Source organism: Lynx rufus, unplaced genomic scaffold (genome assembly GCF_022079265.1).
Source record: "Lynx rufus isolate CCGP_SWC_20201006 ecotype Redwood Valley unplaced genomic scaffold, mLynRuf1.p SCAF_18, whole genome shotgun sequence".
Lineage (NCBI taxonomy): Eukaryota > Metazoa > Chordata > Mammalia > Carnivora > Felidae > Lynx > Lynx rufus.
This window is the reverse complement of record NW_025814832.1, coordinates 39,820,668-39,837,037: the sequence shown is the minus strand read 5'-3', so window position 1 is coordinate 39,837,037 and position 16,370 is coordinate 39,820,668. Positions and strand designations below refer to the sequence as shown.

General features: G+C 38.1%; 1 protein-coding gene across 2 annotated transcripts in view; it reads left to right on the top strand.

Moving 5' to 3' along the window:
• The window catches only part of TLK2 (tousled like kinase 2), a 116,076-nt gene that overhangs the window by 69,062 nt on the left and 30,644 nt on the right, over positions 1–16,370 (top strand). For both annotated transcript variants that reach the window (XM_047081659.1, XM_047081658.1), the window contains exons 10-13: positions 2,413–2,523; positions 3,691–3,827; positions 11,645–11,797; positions 16,296–16,362. In XM_047081659.1, coding sequence (XP_046937615.1) covers positions 2,413–2,523; positions 3,691–3,827; positions 11,645–11,797; positions 16,296–16,362 — 468 coding nt within the window. The remainder of the gene's footprint in view (positions 1–2,412; positions 2,524–3,690; positions 3,828–11,644; positions 11,798–16,295; positions 16,363–16,370) is intronic.

Below are 16,370 nucleotides of genomic sequence, written 5' to 3'. Positions count from 1 at the left end.
TTTCCCTTATCTAACTCACTTTCTTATTCCATCCTGTACATTCTTGATGGTTTTTTGCTCTGATTTCATAGACATCATGTCTTTTTGTGTTTTATGGACTATGACAAGCAGTATTCTAAAATGTTCTTTTCATTCTTTAGGGAGATCATTTTCATCATTCTCAAGCTGATGTTCTTTTTCCTTATTCAGAAGTAGTTTTCCTTGGGTCTGATTTTTGGTTGTTTCCTTTTCTCCATCTTTTGATTTGGAGAGGCATATTTAGAGTCAGTACCTATCTTCCATCTTTTATTGTTAGCATATGTGCTTGCTTGGGGTTGCTCTTAACTCTTTTTGTTCATGTGGGTGCTCGTTGTATTGCCAAGGTTTTAATTAGCTAGATTGTGGGTTTAGAAAGCTCCTAGCCCAGTTCTAGTACCGGTAGGCTTTTGTCCCGAGAATCTCTGCTGGATTGAAAAAGGAGCATGGGTTCATCTTTCTTCATCACCCAACTCTTTCAGAAAAGATTGAGGAGTATATGAAAAACTTAGCACTGACTTAGCACTGTTTTTGAGTTAAAAAAAATGCTTTCGTTTTCTAGAAAGTAGTATGCTCCCTTTACTCACCATTGCCCACCTTCTACTACCTTGTTTTCTAAAGGTTGTAGTCTTTGGCTGTAGAACAATACCAAAGGAATGGATACATCAAAAAGGAAGACACTGATGGCAGCTGCCATTTTTCTCAAATTGATTAAATTTTGTGTTTTGGATCGGGCAGGATGGGCAATGAGCACTCCTCATGTCTCCTTTTAGGCAGGCATGGGTGGTTCATTGGGTTTTTCCATTTTAGTGATATGTTGGATAAGGCGACATCAGGAACTGATAGGCAGGTGCTGTCCTAAACCTGAACACAAATTGTTAATGCTAGAAAACCACAAAAATTTAGAGTTCTTAAAATTATTTACTTAGTTATTTATTTTTAAAGAAAGCTCTCCACCCAGTGTGGGGCTTGAACTCTTGGCCCTGAGATCAAGAGTTGTCACATGTTCTACTGACTGAGCCAGTCAGGCGCCTGTCGAGTTCTTAAGATTTTAAATAAGCTGCCAGAGATTGATTGGTTCCATATATTTGATTATAGATTTTAAGGGAGTGTTTACCTTCCAAAAAAAGATTGAATTTCATATAAACATTACATAGTCTTTGTCTTAAAGATTCTTTTTTTTTTTTTTTTCCTCCAAGATTTTATTTTTAAGTAATCTCTACACCCAACGTGGGGCTTTAATTCACAACCCTGAGATCAGGAGTCGCAGTCTCTACTGACTGAACCAGCCAGGCGCACCATGGATTCTTTATTATGAATTAGTTACATTTCCCCAAATGTACTTGCACTTTGCCTTTGATAGAGTGGTACATAGAACTCTGTACAAAAAACAGGTAGAAATTAAACTTATGAGAAGAGTAGAAATTTGGAGATGGAAGCTGTTGTACACTGGTCACTTTAAAAATGAAGCTGAAAAGTCTCTAAAATTGCATGTGCTGTAACATCTTCCATTTGTGCTTTTTACTGTTTCAGAAACACTTATATCATTTGATTGGGAAATACCAGATTTTTTTTCACAACTCAAGCACATTATTATAAAGTAGCGTTTATTTGTTGAAAGAGTAGAGATCTTTTGTTAATACAAGAATAAATTTAAGAATCGCAGGGCAAAATTGACCTTGGGTTAGTGGTTCTTCCCTTCTCTGTTATTGTAGGAGGTTTGAATTTTCAAAGTATTTAGCCCATCCTTCTGACCACAGCTAAATTAACTATGTATTTACATTCTGGCATTCTTGAGAACCGGGACCTTATATTCATCCCGTTTGTTAGTTCTGTCTTATGCGGGCATGGGTGTGCCTGGCTTCTCTGGAAAGAAACACTTATGTAAATTCATGTCTCTTTTTCTTTGGAAACAAGAATAGAAAAACAAAGAACAATCGATCCTGAGAATGTTATGTGGTTTAAAAAAAAATTCTGCAGTTTTTTTGTGTTTAATTACCCTTTGAAAGTATTCTGTGAGTGCTGTAAAGTGCTTAATCAACTTTTGTATGTATTTTAAACATCTCCCTAATTGTAGGTTTTTTATTTTGTGACAGTTTAGGTATATGTGATGTACTAGATTTACCTATAACTGCTTTTTGAGAGGAGTGAAATACGATCAGTAGAAAAACATGCCCACTTGTAACAGAATTCATCTTTACTAAAAAGATAAGTTTATTAAGAGAGAAAAAAAGGAAGGAAATATTATAAAAAATTGTAAACATAATTAATCTTAGCTCTTTGGACTTTAATTTTGCTTTTGATTAACAATAGAAATACTGTTTGGACTCCCTAGAAACTGCTTTTGTATTCATCTATCTTCCTTGGAGCTAATATAAAAAATATTTTCCATTGAAGGCCAACTGTGATTTGAGGCGGCAGATTGACGAACAGCAAAAGATGCTAGAGAAGTATAAAGAACGATTAAATCGGTGTGTGACAATGAGCAAGAAACTCCTTATAGAAAAGGTGAGTGATTAACGGTGGCCTGACCCCTGCTCCCAAGATCCTCAGGGTATCATTTTGTGCCTCCTTATTCCTTACCTGAGATGGAAGTATTTTAAAGTTGGGCTTTTTAGGGAAAGACTTTTTTTTTTTAATGTTTGTTCGTTTGTTTATTTTTGGAGAGAGAGCATGAGCAGGGGAGGGGCGGAGAGAGAGAATCCCAGGCTGTCAGCGCGGAGCCAGATGCAGGGCTTAAACCCACAAGTCGTGAGGTGATGACCTGAGTTGAGACCGGGAGTCGGATGCTTAACTGACTGAGCCACCCAGGCACCCCTTTAGGAAAAGACTCCTTATAATTTGACAGTTAGAATTCTTTCTTCCATGGACACAGCAGCAAACATCCAGAGTGATAATATGGGACATCGTTTCTGGTTGTGCTTTGCTCTGAGTGTGATGTTGATCGGACAGGGACAGCTTGTCCTGGTTTGTTTGCGGTGTGGCGCTCCTTGGTTCTTACACTCATCCTGACCTTTGAAGTACATACCCTAGAACTCTTACAAACATTTAGCAGTACTTAACATTTCCATTTTAGAGATGATATTTGAAGTAACTTATGTATATAAAAATGTGATAATTAAGTGCTTTGTGCTTTAAAAAATTAAGTCAGCCTATACTTATGTATGGCTGATGTTTCCTTTATTATAGTAATTGATTAGTTGTGACTTGATGTTAATAGTTGTTAGTAACTGTTTCTTGAAAGTTTTTTAATATGTCCCCAACACACACTTATCTTATATTGAAAGATAGCAGTACTTGCTAATGAAATTACTACAAGCTAGAGGTTTGAGAGACTGGTGGTTACTTTTGCTGAAATCTTTGGAATGCTGTTAAAAAGACAGGGAACGCTGATAGTAGGTCATTTTATTAATGTCAGAGATAGGAGAACTTTGTTTCAGCTTTTAATTCATTAATTTTATAGAAAAGAAACTGCTTTTTTCCATTTTTATTTTTGAAATAAGACGGTGTATGTTAATGCAGAGAATTTAAAGTTTTAAGGTACTTCCCAGAGTCCATGTAGAATCAGCCAGTTGTACTAAATGTTGATCAGTACAGTACAGAAAGTAAACATCATGCTATATCTGAATTCTCATAGGAGAATAAAATTATTTTCTATTTGTCCTTTCTCCTAAGTCAAAACAAGAGAAGATGGCATGTAGAGATAAAAGCATGCAAGACCGCTTGAGATTGGGCCATTTTACCACTGTTCGACATGGGGCCTCTTTTACTGAGCAATGGACAGATGGTTATGCTTTCCAGAACCTTATCAAGTAAGTGAAGTGTGATGATCACATTGAAATTGAAAAGTTGCTTTAAGTTTGCTGTAATTGTAGTCATTAAAAATCCTAGTAGTAGAAGTCCTCTTTTCATTCAGCTTTAGTCCCCATATGTGTAATGAAAGGTAGGGAATGAGGTGAAGTCCTGGGAAAAATGACGCAAGTTATTAGAGAAAAAATAAAGGAGTTCTACGTTAAAGCTTAACGAAGAATAAGAATTGCTGAAGCTAAGGAAGAAAAATCCTAGGACTTGTTATCTTTTAAATTATGTAATGGATTTTCACAAGGAGTCCATGAACGTATTTGTTCTGGCTCCATAGAAAAATGACGTAGGTAAGGACCTGAGGAAGAACATCCTGAGTTAGGTATAAAACAATAAAAACCCTAGGCAAACCTTTAGGATCTGTCCCTGAGGCCCTTTAAGGAGACCGTGTCTAGACCTTGGAGAGAGCGGCTACCTCAAAGGCAGGGGCTGAACCAGTGGTCAGGCTGGTAGCCAACCCCAGTGTCTGTCAGTGACTTGGAATCCTAAGCACTCAACATTCAAGTATTTACTCCAAGGAGGGAATTACCATTTAAAATCCTAAAATTCCAACTGTGTAAATAGCTAATATTGGCTCTGGACTTAAGCAAATCTTTAGATTGTCGTGTATTTTGGTATATCTTATTTATTTTTATTAGATTATTTCCATCTGAGACTGGGGAGAATGGCATTGTGTTTTTAATCATGGGCTCTCAAACTTGAGATCTGTAGCTCACTATGAATTAGAGGATTCTATAGACTGCTTTTCCTGCCTTTTTTCCTAGCTGAAATAACTTCCTGCGCAGTAATTGGAGAGTGTGGGACTCCTTTAATAGTAAGGAAACATAAGAAACAACAAATATATGCCTGAAATAAAGTATAATACTAACCTGGATTGCACATTAGTAGTCACTGCTTTATATGTGATACATTACCCTCCCCTTGGCTTAGATATGTTTTTGCCTCACACATGTACCTCGAGTATGTGTAATTTGGTGTGATAAGAGGCTAGCTGTTGAGTCAAAGATACAATACCCACGAAGGAAAACAAAGCCTTTTGAGTTAAGTCGGGTGCCAGAGGCTCAGAATGACATCCACTCCGAGCACTAAGCATGGGTGACTGGTGATAGCAGGAACGCACCAGGGCACTATAATAGTGGCCACTACATGGAGTCATGGTACCCACCCATTCCTTAACACCCTGACCAGGACTTGCACATTGTCCTGCAAGTGACACCCCATCCAGTTTCATTAGAGTGCGATCTGAAGATATAACTTATATCCCCAGTACTGGCCATAGCCACCTCATGCTCAGACTGAGTCCCAGATGTGATAGTGACCCTACAAGTCTTTGACAATGGTTACTTCTTAGATGGCTGTCTTTAAAATATCTGAAGACTTTGACTGAAGATAGTGTGTTTGTATAGAGATGTAAAATGTAATTACTTTTAAGAAAAATGTTCATAGTTTTTGCTGACAGCGATATTTTATCTTTTTACTCTGTAAGCAGCCCCCGAGTCCCAGAAGGTTCTGGAAATCTTACACAGAGTACAAAATGATGACTTAGCTGTAGAGCCATCAGAGCAATTGGGACTATCTAAATGAGATCCCTAACTAGGATTGTTCCTCCTAGGTGGATAGCATTTTTTCATGCTTTTATGTCATATAAAATATCTCCATCTCTTTTGGGAAGCTGTCTGGCCAGTGTCTACTAATTACAGGTATTTTATTTTCTAAAGTTTTGCTTTAATAAATTAATTCCCTTTCAGTTTTAATGCAGCAGTTGAAATTCTTCAGTTGTAAAGGCTATGTTTGATATCCTTATAAATGATTATTTTCTGTATATGAGAAACTCCATGACAACATAATTTGTGGGTGACGTGGCTGAACACCAGGTAGCAGTACTAGGTTTTACGAGAAGAGACCATCCTCAAAACATTTAAAAATTTAATCAGATAATCAAGTACAGTCTCAACAGGACCTCCAGTGCAATTCTTTTGTTTTCACTGTGTTCCTCTGCTCTTTTCAAGTGATCTTTATTCCCTAACACCGAAGATTTACCAGCTAATAAGAAAATCATATCAAATTTATATTATTTTTTGTCCAGGTTAGCAATTTTTCCTTTCCAAAGTATGTTTGAACCTGTTGAAGAAGTAGTTTATTTTATAGTTTTGAGAAAGTAGTTCTGTTACATACTATTGTTATTCAGTAGACTCTTTCTTATTTGAATAAATCTTAAAATCTCAGTCAATGGCAAGGCAATAAAAAATTTGTTTTTGATGGAGGGGGGCATGGTTTTAATGTTTTTTATTGAAGTGATCTAAATTTCACCGTTAAATATTGAGCCTAAGTATATGCTTGTCCTTAGGTCAAGATTTCTGAAATGCAGAGCTCGAACAGATCACTTGAAGGATGTAGAATATATTAGATAATTAGAGAATCTCGGGGGAGTGGTAAATTCTCTCAAACATTTATGCATTTAGTGACACAGATAAACTGTAGGAAGAGCATGATGTGTAAAAGTTTGGATTGGAATTGGAGGAAAACCCATTTAGGACAGAAGGGACGTCCTTGTTGCTGAGAAGAATCTCCCCTTGACTTCAGACAAACTAAAAGACTCTTGTCAGTTTACAAAAACCACTGAACTGCACAAAATCCCCATTAGGCAGGAGAAACAGTATCAACAGGATAGATGAAGGATTTGGGTTGTGGGAGTTGGCAGGTCTGCAGAGAGAGCAAGGGTGGCTGGGCTGGAGGTCAGAAACACAGCTGGAGGCTGCCACTCAAGTCCAGCAGCTATAGATTAGAAGAACAGGCTGGAAAGTCTGGATGCAGCGTGGTTGGTGCATTTCTCAAAAGGCTTTGCTTTCCAGTTAAGTTCCTAGGATGTTTTCCTCAAAGAGGGAAAAAATTCTTTACTAAGATTTTGTTTAGGGGCGCCTGGGTGGCTCAGTCAGTGAAGCATCTGACTCTTGATTTTGTCTAAGGTCACGATCCCATGATTTGTGAGATAGAACCCTGTATGGGACTCCAGGCCGTTAGCGCAGAGCCTGCTTGGGATTCTCATTCTCCTTTCTCTCTCTCTCCCCCACCCCATCTCTCTCAAAATAAATAAATAAACCTTAAAAAAAAAAAAAAAAGATTTTGTTTAGGGGCACCTGGCTGGCTCAGTCCATAGAGCATGTGACTCTTGATTTCCTGGTCATGAGCCCCACATTAGGTGTAGAGGATAGATAGATAGATAGATAGATAGATAGATAGATAAAGTTTTTTTATATTGAAATGAAACAACATTGAAGTAATGGGATTTGATTTATAAACAAAATTGTGGTCATTTAAGAAGTGGATTATCAGCATGAGTAAATTAAACATTATAGCATCATAATGATACTCCAGGTATTTATTCTGGTGTATAAGGAATTGTAGAATCCCATTTTTATTTTATTTTATTTTATTTTAAAAAAAATTTTTTAAGTTTATTAATTTTGAGATAGAGTGAGTGGGTGGGGGAGGGGCAGAGAGGGAGAATCTCAAACACGCTTTATGCCGCCAGCGGAGAGCCTCATGGTGGGGGGTTCGAACCCACGAAACGGTGAGATTGTGAGATTGTGACTTGAGCTGAGATCAAAAGTCAGATTCTCAACCAACTGAGCCACCCAAGTGCCCCTAGAATCCCATTTTATTTATTTATTTATTTTTTTAATTTTTTTTTCAACGTTTTTTTATTTATTTTTGGGACAGAGAGAGACAGAGCATGAACGGGGGAGGCGCAGAGAGAGAGGGAGACACAGAATCGGAAACAGGCTCCAGGCTCCGAGCCATCAGCCCAGAGCCTGATGCGGGGCTCGAACTCACGGACCGCGAGATCGTGACCTGGCTGAAGTCGGACGCTTAACCGACTGCGCCACCCAGGCGCCCCTAGAATCCCATTTTAAAGTGATCTTGTGAACCATCTGATTCTTGGTTACATGATCCATAATGAAAAACTCTCTTGATTCTGTAAGTGTCAAGATCTCCCTTGGGTATCCATACTGTTTCACAGTAGATACAGAACATGAAGTTGTGGGAATCTTTAAAAATTCTTACCTGGGCTATTCAGGAGCTACTTGTAGATAATTGCTAAATTATTTTTGGTTAAAGTGATATCTGAAAATACCTTTGTTTTTTAATACCTCCTACTAGTATGTATGTATGGTGGGTTGGAGTCAGGAATACAGTGTTAAAGTTGAGAGCGCCTGTCATTCATTTCCTAGGGCTGTTGTAACAAAAATACCATAAACCGGATGGGTTAAACAACATAAATTTACTCTCTCATAGTTCAGGACACCAGAAATCCAAAACCAAGATGTTGACAGACCATGCTTCCTCTGAAGCCCCTAGGGGAGGATTGTTCTTTGATGTTCTGTGGCTTGTGGCAGCATAGCTTCAGTCTCTGCCTCCATCTTCACACAGTGTTCCCCCCCCCCCCATGTGTCTCTGCGTCTTCTCTCCCTTTATAAGGACATCAGTCATATTGAATTAAGGGCCCACCCTACTCTAGTATGACCTCATTTTAAGTAAGGACATTTGATGACCCTATCTCCTAAGGTTATAATCTGAAGTTCTGGGAGTTAGAACTTTTAACATACCTTTTTAGGTGACCTACCTCAGCCTGTAACGATACCTAAGGCAGATTGTCTTGTTTTCTTGTAGAGGCAGTGGCTTTTTAAATAGGATTATTTAGATTTGAGTGAGATGGATTTATCAAATCATCAATACTTGTGTAAAAGATAGTAGTAGTAGTGGTAGTAGTACTCTTTCCATGGGTGGTAAATGGCAAGCATTCTCTAAAACTGATGCAATGCAAGAAATATCTAAGGATCAGTTCTAAAAGGCAGTGTCAGATGTGTTGGAGATACAAGGCTTGATAAGGCACGGTCCTTTTCTAAGAGAAGTTTCCAAGTTTACTGATATAACTCCAGATTCTACTCCCAAAATAAACCTAAATTAAGTATCACTGATGGTCTATCTTTAGATGACTTTTATTTGTCAGTATAAATAGCTAAATCATTTCAAAAATATCAAGAATTAACGTAGGAATTGTTATATATAATCGTGAACTCTGGTGCATCCATTTTTGCGTTCAAGCAAGCGCTCTTGTTCTTAGTATATACGGTTTAATATTTCCCCAGAGGTGTTTTGGCATCATCGCACCCTGTGTTTATGCTTTAATATGTATGATGACTGTGGGGCCCCTTTCTTTATGAATCTCTGGAGATCAAGTTTTTGGATTCTTACTGGAAACCATAGAAAATTAGTTGTATGTTTGATAAGGGTGATTGCTAAAAATCTGTCTTCCAAAGCAGCCAGTCTTCAAAGATAAAATGTTGTGGTACTTCACTAGCCCCACTATAGTTTATAGTTTAAACTAAATATTTATGGTTATCTCCAGAGAGTTTATTGTGCCTTGCATTCATGGTCCATGAAAGGATAAAAAGGAGCTAAAGATACTTTACCATTTTTTTTTAAATTGGGAAACTCCTCTTGAGAGACAGTTCAGAGACCATGCTATCTCATTGAGTCAAAAGGAGGATTTTGATTTTACCTAAGGATTCTATGTCTCAATCCAGAATTCTTTCAAGCCATGAAGGATTCATATTACATATTCTTTGGTGGGGAGACATATCTCTAATGATAGTTGAAAGGGTTTTTCAGACAAGAAAACTCTTGAGTTTTGATTTCCATTCTGTTACATTGACATCCAATCAATGACCCAGCTCATCCTAAAGCCAAGGGAATTGTATTATGAGATGAATGGTTATTTATTTAGAGTGTTTGGACTAGGTTAATCTTGCTTACATTATTGTCCTTATAGATAACGGCAGCATAAATTGTATAATGGGCATCTGCCCTGGAATATAGGCTTGTTTTTCTGGTTGCCATTCTTCTAAAGAAAATACACTGAGTATAGGGAAAGTCTAGAGACTGACTTACTACAGTGTTCAGGAAAGAGAGTTGAATAGATTTCATTTGAAAATGGGTTAAAAACTTAGATTCTCTTACTTTGCAAAAATGAAGGTGGAATCAAGCAAAGGAGGTAGGGGAGAGCATGGTAGAAGAAAGAGAAGGGAGCTAGCATTTGATTCTCAACTAGGGTTGGTGATTTATAGATTTTAGTCTTTTGAATGGTTAATCTGAAATCTTGGTATATTTTTAATATGCCAGGTCTCCAAACTTTAATATCTATTAGACATATACAAGAGAAAGTTTTCATATATTGGTATTTTTATTGGCTACTAATGTGCAAATGGGTTTATTATAGAAAATTCAGACTTCTTTAGGAAATCCTCTAATGGTAATGGTGTTAGATATCTGAAGAATCTTTTTTTTTAATTGTTTTTTAAACATTTATTTATTATTGAGAGACAGAGAGACAGAGCATGAACATGGGAGGGGCAGAGAGAGGGGGAGACACAGAATCCGAAGCAGGCTCCAGGCTCCGAGCTGTCAGCGCAGAGCCTGACGCGGGGCTCAAACTCACAAACCGCGAGATGATGACCTGAGCCGAAGTCAGACACTTAACCTACTGAGCCACCCAGGCGCCCCGATATCTGAAGAATCTTTATGTATATTTTTTATGAATTCATTTTACATCCTATTCCCTAAGGAGTTTTTTACTAGCTGCAAGGCTTCATTGTGGTTTCTCTGAATGTACTTGATTTTTAGAAACTTAGTTAAGTTTGACCATATCAGTGAGTGGGAATGACTATGGGGGTGGTAATGGCTCACTTAGAGTTAGAATAAATGATAGATCTAAAAGCAAAATCTTTTTTTTACTTTGTTCAGCATCCCTCATATTAGCTAACTTTCTAGATATAATTTGAGGAAACTTTAATTCAAATAAAAAAAATAAAAAGGCCCTTGGGACCTTTTGTAATATTTTTCTTACATAAATACGGTTTTTTTTTTTTTTTTTAAACGTTTATTTATTTTTGGGATAGAGAGAGACAGAGCATGAACGGGGGAGGGGCAGAGAGAGAGGGAGACACAGAATCCGAAGCAGGCTCCAGGCTCCAAGCTGTCAGCACAGAGCCCGACGCGGGGCTCGAACTCACGGACCACGAGATCGTGACCTGGCTGAAGTCGGATGCTTAACCGACTGCGCCACCCAGGCGCCCCATAAATACGGTTTTTTAATGGAGCCATACCAAGAGTTGTTTTCTTTTTAAAACAAAAAAAAATTTTTTTTATGTTTATTCATTTTTGAAAGAAAGTGCGAGCAGGGGAGGGACAGAGAGAGAGGGAGACACAGAATCCGAAGCAGGCGCCAGGCTCCGAGCTGTCAGCACAGAGCCTTGACGGGCTCAAACTCGGGGACCGTGAGGTCATGACCTTAGCCGAAGCGGACGCTCAACAAACTGGCGCCCCAAGAGTTCTTGTTAAATTGATACCACCGAGGCGCCCTGAGAGTTATTTTCTTAACTGTTAAAAAGGAATCAGAAAATTCTTTCTTGAGTCAGAAAATAAGGTCGCAGTGGAAATTTGATATTGTTCCTGCCTACTTTTCCTGTTCGGAGAATAATCATAACTACTGTCTTAAAGCACAGACTCATTCCAAAAAAAATCTTTCTATCATCAGTTATTTGGCTTTTCTAACCTGAAGTTACAATCAAATTTCTACTTGATTTAAAGGGGCTTACTTTTTCTCAAGTCTATCAAATATATAGGTGCCAAGATATTTGTGTTTACTCTCCAGCCACGTTACAGTGTTTTGACCTTCTTCTCTGTGCAACATCTTTTATATCTGTAGGCAGCAGGAAAGGATAAATTCACAGAGGGAAGAGATAGAAAGACAACGGAAAATGTTAGCAAAGCGGAAACCCCCTGCCATGGGACAGGCCCCTCCGGCAACCAATGAGCAGAAACAGCGGAAAAGCAAGACCAACGGAGCTGAAAATGAAACGTATGTTCTTTATTAATGTGAACTCTGTGAGATACCACAGTCTTCCCCAAAATACAAATGCCCTGTGGAGTGCCACTGGAAAAAAGGATAAATTACGGGGATTTCTAGGGCGTAAGCTTTCTTTTTAGTTACGTTGGTGAATTTGCTCACAACTTATATAAAAACCACGTAAAATTCATTCATTTTCTTAGTCCTCATCTTATTTGGGTATTTTCTTTCTTTTTTGTTGGGGGGTGGTTGGGTGTATTTTGGGGTTTATTTTCAGTTTTATTTAGATACAACTGACATATAACATTGTATCAGTTTTGGGTGTACAACATAATGATTAGATATGTGTAGATATTATAAAATGATTCCCATAATAAGTTTAGTTAACATCCATCACCTCACAAAGTTACAACTTTTTTTCTTATGAGAATTTTATGATCTACTCTCAGCACCTTTCACATATACAATACAGTATTATTAACTTTAGACGCCATGCTATGTATATGTATATCACAGTTTCTTTATCCATTTATCCATTGGTGGACACTTAGGGGTTTTTTTCATGTCTTAACTGTTGTGAATAGTACTGCAGTGAAGATGGGGGTGCATAGGTCTTTTTGAGAGAGTGATTTCATTTCCTTTGGATAAATATCCAGAGGTGAAATTGCTAAGTCATAGGATAGTTCTATTTTTAATTTTTTGAAGAACTGCTGTGCTGTTTTTCATAACGGATGCACCAATTTACATTCCCGCTAGCACTGCACAAGAGTTCCCTTTTCTCCACATCCTCACCACCACTTATTATTTCTTCTCTTTTTAATTATTATTTAGGTATTTTCAAGTGAGCGGGACAAATAAGGTCACTTGACATCATGGTCTTCGGCCACTCTCACAACAAACGTGGTATCAGCATGGTGGTCAAATGATAGAGTTGTTTATGTGTGGTTCTGGGTTATGGTACATTGGCATCATCTTAGGGGGATTACCTGGCTGTTCTTTTGAAGTAAAAAACGTCTAGCTGGAGAACGCTCTTAACTGGTCTAAAGAGCATTTGGTTAACAGTCACAGAAACTGTAGGAGCAAGCTAAGAAAAAAATAGGTATTATTTTAGGAAAAAGATATTTTGCCACTAAGCCAAATCTTGACATCACCAGTATTTTTTCCTGTTCTGTGGACCTGTGGGAAACACCAATATCTTCGGTTGCAGTGTAGTCACATAGCTGCCATGAATAGGAGGGGTAGCATAGCCTTAATATAGATGCTTTCTTTTTTCACCCCTGCCCTGTGTCAGATTTCCCTAATTGATCATCACATTCTTTTTTTCTTTAGTTTTTTTTTAATGTTTAATTTTGAAAGAGAGAGACCAAGTGTGAGCGGGGGAGGGGCAGTGAGAGAGGGAGACACAGAATCTGAAGCAGGCTCCAGGCTCTGAGCTGTCAGCACAGAGCCTGACGGGGGCTCAAAGCCATGAACCGTGAGATCATGACCTGAGCCGAAGTCAGATGCTTAACTGACTCAGCCACCCGGGCGCCCCTGATCATCCCATTTTGACCACTAAGAGAATCTTCGTCTAGGGCAGGAGTTGACAGGCTTTTTCTATACTGGGCCACGGTAAATACTTTTAGGCTTTGTAGGCAGGCTGGTCTCTATTGCATCTACTCTGCACTGCTGACTGTTGTAGCCTGTTGTAGTACGTAAATGAATGGGTGTGGCTATGTTCCAATAAGACTTGATTTACAAAAACAGACTGTGAGGTGAATGGTCCATGGGTCAACTAAACAGGAACTGCCAAACAGAATTGACATGGGAAGTAAAACCTATATATTGTTTACCTATTTAAAATATTTCTTATACGTACTTAATATGAAGACATTTAAGTCATGGCCTCTGTCTTCAAGAAGCTTTCACATAAAAAAGGGAAAAAAGAGGAGCACCTGGGTGGCTCAGTCTGTTGAGCGTCTGACTTCAGCCCAGGTCATGATCTTGCGGTTTGTGGGTTTGGACCCCATGTTGGGCTCTGTGCTGACAGCTCAGAATGGAGCCTGCTTCGGATTCTGTGTGTGTGTCTCTCTCTCTCAAAAATAAATAAACATTGGGGTGCTTGGGTGGCTTAGTCAGTTGAGCGTCCTACTTTGGCTCTGGTCATGATCTCATGGTTCCTGGGTTGGAGCCTTGCGTCGGGCTCTGTGCTGACAGCTCAGAGCCTGGAGCCTGCTTCAGATTTTGTGTCCCCCTCTCTCTCCGCCCCACCCCTGCTTGTGCTTTGTCTCTCTTTGTCTTTCAAAAATGAATAAACATAAAAATTAAAAAAATAATAATAAATAAACATTAAAAATTTAAAAAAAAAAGGCAGGGGGAAAGATCTATAGATAGTAGTGTAAGCAATCACTGAAGAATTGATGGTAGCCATGAAGCTCATTCCTGAATTGGATGTTTGAAATTTAAAATATATTTTTCATAAAAACAGTAACCAGTATTGTAATCTGTATATCTGTAGTGGCTGCATTGGTTTTTTCAAGGGAAAAAGAAATTTTGCAAAGCTGTCATTGTGGGAGTCTTTGGCTGAAAATAGGTTTTAGGTTTAAAGATAGACACAAAAGATAATGATATTGTATAATTTATTGAAGAATATGTCTTTTTCCTTTATGTTTTCGTCTCAGTTCTCAAAAACATTAACCTCCAATCCACCAAATATAATAGTGTGCGTACTGCACTATTGTTTAAGGTCCATGACATCCCATTCCAGTGAGAAAGATGGCTTAATACCATTCCTTAACTCCATACATACTTGATGTTTTGGGGAGCCTTTTCCTGGACATTTAGTACGTTTATGGTAAATGCATATTGTACAATTGGCCTTGGTCTGGACACTAGGGATACAGAGCTAAAGGATACAGCCCTAGCCTTAGGAGCTTACAGTTTATTTAGGGGAAATGAACAGGTAAATAAACTAATGATTTCATTGAGGATAGTGATAATAGTATACACAGTGAATAAACTTGGAAAACATCTTCATTCTTATAACTATTTCACTAAATATTTTAAAACTAGATTTTAAATTTAAAATATTTTCTTTCAGAAAGTCCAAGTAGGAACCCAGATTTGGAAGATTCTCTGGGCAAATGTTGTACACATCAATCTGATCATTGTCTTCTTTGTGACCACTCCCAGGTTTATTTTGTGGAGAGACTGTCCCTACAGTATTACTTGAAAATTATTTAATGCTAATGCATAAGACTATTGGCTTAGTAGTAATAAAGAAGGCATAGGCTGTTTCCTTGCCATAGAACAATAATTAGAACTCAGTCTAGGCCAGTAGTGTGTCAGTAAGCAGTTGCCATCTGGAGTCCTGTGTAAAATCCAAGCTAGAAGGCCTTTAGTCCAGTTTTTAATTAAAGTATCTGTAACTTGGCTCATTCCTTTGGTCAGAAGCCAAAAACAGTCCTCTGGAGCCTTAGAGTGAGTCACATTATCACCTGTGATACCAATCCTATTTCAGGCAGAGAGAATCCCTAACTGTATTTTCATTTCTCCCTTTTCTACTCGTGTGATATGGAGTATGGATAGAAGTACTTCTGCCTCTGTGAAGGGACAAATGTAACAACCTAGTGGATGTATTTCCTCTTGTTAGTCTCTTTTAGTCAGACCTCAAAGGCTATTTTGTAGCTCTTCCTGGTTGATGGGATAGCTGTTCCTTCTTTCTCCTGCTATTTGGAATATAACTGAACAGTGACATCTAACACGCTGAAGTCTATGTGTCTGCTTCTAGAATGTGAAGAGGGTGAAGATGGAGGAGTAAGTGATCACTCCTTAATGCTCATTCTTAAGATACAAAGTTGTGATTGGAGTAGGTGGAACACAACAAGTGACTACCCATTCAAATCAGCCCTTTGAGTATTGTATTCAAATACCATTTTACAACTTAGGAATTATTTCACATTCTCACTTAATAGTCACAACAGCTTTCTTAGATGGGTGCTATTGCTTGCCACCCTCTTAAGAAACTGAGACTTAAAAAGTCACTTGTCCAGGTCACATGGCCATTGGCCTGAGTTGCACTTTGAACCCTAGACCTCAGACTCCAAATCCTGGACTCTTCCGTTATGTCGTCCTACTCCTTGTTATCATGGTAGCAGAGTCTACGAGATTCTCAAAAATCATCACATCCATTGGCTTATTACTGTCTCTTCAAAAAGAAAGTTCAGGCATATAATTTTTGGCTACTTTCCCAATGGATTTTCATCTGAGATTGTATGGACAAAACTCATTTCATAAATAATGTAAAAATATAAGCTCATTTATTTTTCTCATTTTTTTATAAATTAGCCTCCTTTCTTCATGTCACATCTGATAAATCACAGAAGTTTTCTTTTGTCAGATTGCAAGATAATCTAGCTTTTAGTTATTTTAACAGACTGACTCTACCATATGGCATGCTTTGGCATTTCTCTTTTGATAGGCACACTACAATTTCAAATAATTTACCGGAATTTCTACCATTATCTTCTAGGTTAACATTAGCAGAATACCATGAACAAGAAGAAATCTTCAAACTCAGATTAGGTCATCTTAAAAAGGTAAGTAT